This window comes from Octopus bimaculoides, chromosome 24 (genome assembly GCF_001194135.2).
Source record: "Octopus bimaculoides isolate UCB-OBI-ISO-001 chromosome 24, ASM119413v2, whole genome shotgun sequence".
Taxonomy (NCBI): domain Eukaryota; kingdom Metazoa; phylum Mollusca; class Cephalopoda; order Octopoda; family Octopodidae; genus Octopus; species Octopus bimaculoides.
The window spans coordinates 32284518-32289831 of record NC_069004.1 but is presented as its reverse complement, the minus strand read 5'-3'; the positions used below and the strand labels follow the sequence as shown (position 1 = coordinate 32289831).

General features: G+C 41.0%; 1 protein-coding gene across 1 annotated transcript in view; it reads right to left on the bottom strand.

Annotated features, from left to right (window-relative positions):
- The window catches only part of LOC106884284 (neuroligin-1), a 19264-nt gene that overhangs the window by 11859 nt on the left and 2091 nt on the right, over positions 1–5314 (bottom strand). The window contains exons 2-4 of the mRNA XM_014935584.2: positions 4134–4283; positions 2931–3117; positions 381–566 (exon numbers count right to left, since the gene is read on the bottom strand). Of these exons, the coding sequence (XP_014791070.1) occupies positions 381–566; positions 2931–3117; positions 4134–4283 (523 nt within the window). The remainder of the gene's footprint in view (positions 1–380; positions 567–2930; positions 3118–4133; positions 4284–5314) is intronic.

Sequence of the window (5314 nt, the reverse complement as noted above, 5' to 3'; positions counted from 1 at the left end):
CTCGGGGAGATTCAGCGTGACACAGAGTGTGACAAGGCTGTCCCCTTTGAGATACAGGTTCAACAGAAACGGGAAGAAAAAGTGAGAGAAAGTTGTGGTGAAAGAGTACAGCAGGGTTCGCTACCACCCCCCCTGCCAAAGCTTGTGGAACTTTAGGTGTTTTTGCTCAATAAATACTCACAACGCCCGATCGGGGAATCGAAACCTTGATCCTATGACTGCAAGTCTGCTGCCCTAACCACTGGGTCATTGCACTTCCACCATACATATATGTATCAAATGTATAATAAACATTACGAACCACATGTTTCTGCTAGCTTGCCACCTTAATAATAATAATAATAATAATAATACTAATAGTAATAATAATAATGTTTTACTTTGTGACTGAGGTGAGAGTAAATGTATTCCCACGCTTGCAGCGCCTGCATCATGACCAGCTATGGTGATCTTGTTCGGGTCACCTTGGAAGTTCCTGATGTTATTCTTGATGAAAAGCAGTGCACGCACCTGGTCCCACATTCCATAGTTCCCAGGTGCCAATTGGTCTTCGGTACTCAAGAAACCTGAAATACAAAAAAAAAAAAAAATTTTTTTTAAAAATACAAAAAAAAACAATAACATGACTTGTTGACATCGTTAGAGTTTAGCAAATTCAAGAACGTGAAATAATTCTTTGTTTGGAACGGTGAATTCCTCATCAGATAAAGCTATAGATAATTGCATGTGACATATTGGATTAAAAAGCCCTGGATTGGATTGCCTATTCTCAGTGCTCTGCCGGACGAAGACCTCAGCATGTTCTCTCCACCAACCACAGTCTGATGTGGAGGCCATGAATTTGAGCCTGATATCATACTGGTTTGATGAGTCCACTCTGCCACACTGGCTCAACATGGCTTGGCAGGGGGGGATGCAGTTTTTCTACTCATACCAAAGCCTGACCTCAGGATGGATTGCCTATATTCAATCCACTGCAGGACAAAGGCTTCAGCACATTCTCATCACCAACCGCGGTCTGATGTAGAGGCCATGAATTTAAGCCTGAGATCATGCTGGCTTGTTGAGCCTACTCCTCAATTTGGTTTGGATGAGATGACAGAATCCAACAGGTCTGAGTACAACATCACACTCCAATGCCTATTCTGGCATGGCTCCTATAGCTAGATACTCTTCCTAACCCCAATCACTCTTACAGCAGGTGCATTTTCTGAAGCACCAGCACTAGTGAGGTTACTGGGCAACGTCTAAGACTAAGATCCGCTTAAACTGAGTGGGAGTACAGTGGGGAGGAAGACAGCTTTGTTATGGGATGGAGGGTTAAAGTGAGAGAAGGAACCAGAACAGATTTCTTGCAGTAGAGGGGCTACACAGCACTTCACATTATAGGAGAAAGGCTGGGAATGGGTACCCTTCTGCTGGTACCTTTTAGCCACTTGTATATCAGAGACTCAGAAACTGGTTGTCATGGTAGCGGTGAATGGTCAATGCTCTCACAACGATTCATTCAGAGTTATTTCCCTTAGCATTAAAATGCTAAAATCAGTCTGGCGGTCGTTTTTATTCCTCTTCGACCAGATCCAGATAGAACATCTCTTCTCTGTCTCTGATATTGCCTTTAGGACTTTGGTCCTATTCTTCCCAGAGATTGGGAGTTGTTTCATTAGATCGTAAACAGATTTTCCTACAAAATCTCTGGCTCCAGACCATACTGCACTGTACAAAGCCATGCACAACGCACTTACTACACCAAAACACTCTACAATACCATTCGATACCCCAACACCAGGGCTTCTCAACCACTTTTCTTTTTTAACCTAAGAACCGCTCTGGTTATTATTTTATTCTGGTGGACCCCACCCCCATAGCCATTTAAAAATTAGTTTATTCAAACTTCTTTCAAAATTCTTATTTTGCTATTCACACATTAACTTTTGTAGGATGAATTGTAAAACATTAGAAAAAGAAACCCAGTTGTTTCTTGCAATACATACCAATACATACATCTAAAGCAGGGGTTCTCAACTATTATCTGTCTATGGACCCCTTTGGTTACTATTCTATTCCGGTGAACCCCCATAGCCATTTGATATTTAAAAACTAGTTTCATAGAGATGTCTTTCAAAATCCATTTTGTTTGTCACCCATTAATTTGTGTAGGTTGAACTCTGTAAAATGTTAGAGAAAGAAACCCAGCTGTTTCTTTGCAATACATACCAATACAAGATACATCTAAAGCAAAAGGTTTTTCAGGAGCCCTTATTGTGGATCCCCAATTTTATTATTGTTTTATGGATCCCCAAAACTCTTATATAGACCCTCAGGGGCCATATGAACCCTGGTTGAGAACCACTGCCCTACACCATTATGCCACATCACTCCTCCACCTGATCCTCAAAGAAGCCTCTATGAGGTCAGTCAACCTGCTAGAAATAGCAACTAAATCTCCCTCAAACCACACCTGACTTTTTAAAAGAACCACTGCCCTACACCATTATGCCACATCACTCCTCCACCTGATCCTCAAAGAAGCCTCTACGAGGTCAGTCAACCTGCTAGAAATAGCAACTAATTCTCCCTCAAACCACACCTGACTTTTTAAAAGAACCACTGCCCTACACCATTATGCCACATCACTCCTCCACCTGATCCTCAAAGAAGCCTCTATGAGGTCAGTCAACCTGCTAGAAATAGCAACTAATTCTCCCTCAAACCACACCTGACTTTTTAAAAAAAAGACCAAGGATGCACATTGAACAGTGCAGTCTTGAGTTCCCTCCAAACAGAAAAATAAATAACTGGACTGTCACATATGGAATACCTTTGACCATAAGTCCACTCAATAAAGTTTAACCCGGGGTTAAACAACAACAACAATCGCATCACCACCCACACTGCATCCCCATTGTAACCCCCTGTGAAGTACTTACCAAGGGCATTCAGTCGATAGTTCATTGTGATGACAACAACGTTGCGTTCAGCCAAGAACAAACCAGGGTATTGCTGAGATGTCCCCATGACAAATCCCCCACCGTGAATGAACACAAGGACAGGGTAGAGGGGCCTGTTGATTTGGCCCCAGCCATCTTGATGTATGGTACCTTGTTGTGATGAAGCCTAAAGAAAAGAAATAATAATAATAATAATCCTTTCTACTAAAGACACAAGCCTGAAATTTGAGGGTGGGGGGACTAGTTGATTACATCAACTCCAGTGTTTATCGACCCCCAAAAAGATGAAAGGCAAGGTTGATCTCGGCAGAATTTGAACTCAGAACGTAGAGATAGATGAAATGACGTTAAGCATTTCGCTCAATGAGCTAATGATTCTGTCAGCTCACCGCACATCAGGTGTCCACATGATCGCACAGCAACGCGAGATGAAGTGTTTTTTTGCTCAAGAACACAACACACCATCCGGTCTAGGGATTGAAACCACAATCTCATGATTGTGAGTGCAATACCCTAACCACTAGGTCATGCATCCTATTATTATTAAATACTGCTAAGCATTCCGAGGGCTAACGGTTCTGCCAGCTCACCTTCTTAATAATAATAATCCTTTCTACTATAAGCACAAAACCTGAAATTTTGGGAGAAGGGATTAGTGAAGTACATTGCCCCCAGTGTTTTACTGGTACTTAACTTATCGACCCTGGAAGGATGCGGCAGAATTTGAACTCAGAACGTGAAGGCAGATGAAATGCTAAGCAGTTTGCTCAGTGTGCTAACAATTCTGCCAGCTCACCACCACCACCACCAACAACTCCTCCTCCTACTACTACTACTACTACTAATAATAATAATAATAATAATAATAATAATAATAATAATGTTTTCTTTATTATCCACAAAAGCTCACAAAAAGGATTGAGGATGGCAATGGATGATACCGTGTAGGATTACACAAATAAAAAATACATGTAAACAAGAGAAATAACAAAAACAAGAATTTCAAATAAGGAAAATTTCCCCCCAAAATCAGGAAACCCCAGAAAACCATGGTCATCTGACAGCTAAGATAAGCACCTTAGTGGTCAGAGTGTCCTTCTCCAATCTATAGGCCCATTCACCTGGGCCATGCCAACCCCTCTCGTCTACATTTCAATGTAAATGCAAAGAAGACAAACTTACATTTGGAGTAAAAATATTCAAATAAAGGCAGTCTTCATCCATCTCGTGAAAGTTGGGGATAGTTTCACGGGCATACCATGGAGCCTGTGGACAGGCAGGGCGGTATTTCGTAGCATCCCACACACCGTCCCATTCTGGTTCGTCAGGAATCTGTTCCGGAGAGAAAATATGAAAAAAGGACATTTAACAAAAAAAAAAAAAAAAAAAAAAACATATGATGGGGGTCAGAAGACAAACAGAGTAAAGTAGGGGTTTAGTGAAGCAAGATGATATTCGGGGGTCAAAGACAAACAACGATAGCTGTTTAGTATTCAGATTACTCTGCCAAATGGTATGCTTGTTTACCTGGCCAGTTTCAACATGAAACATGTAGAAAACTTGAAACCGGATACGACTGGTTTAAATACTAAAGAATTGAATAACGGTCTAAGTGCAGATACACAACATACTAAAGGAATCAGAAAAAACAAGCTGTTTACCCCATCATGTGACAGACCAGCCAAGCGTGCCAATTTTGTGTCTATCCACTATAGCCCTACCATCAGCTATTTAAAGAAACCTTTCCTGCTATTTCTATAGTGAGGTGCGTTTGCACGATCGAGTTTTGGATCTTCGACAGAGAACCCGTTTATTTCCGCAGTCAACCTCGGCTATCCTTGACGCGTACATTATTTGTTCCTGTCCTCCAGCAGAAGTTAGATCTCGTATTTGTTTTTCTTGTTCTATCCAGCATAGCATCACCATTATGTACGAACTGCATGTCAAACCATTGTGTATGTATTCTGACCGTGCATTCAAGATGTATCTTTACAGCTTTGCCGTTGTAACATTTTCGGTTTGAATAAACCATTGCACTTATTCTTGGTTTCCCCTTCTTCCTTTATCTATTACTCGCAGCCTAACTCAAACCAGTATTATCCATCAGTTCAACCAGCACCGTTAAAATGTCTTTAAAAAACAAGGAAAACGATATTACCAAATTTATTTTTAAAATAGCTAAACAACTTGTGTTGGTTTGTTTATGTCCTAGTAACTTAGCGGTTCGGCAAAACGATCCGACAGAATAAATGCCAGGCTTTAACAAAAGTACTGGGATCGATTAATTCGAATAAACCCTTAGAGGCAGGTGCCCCAGCATGGCCGCAGTTCAATGACTTAAAGACGTAAAATATAGAAAATGA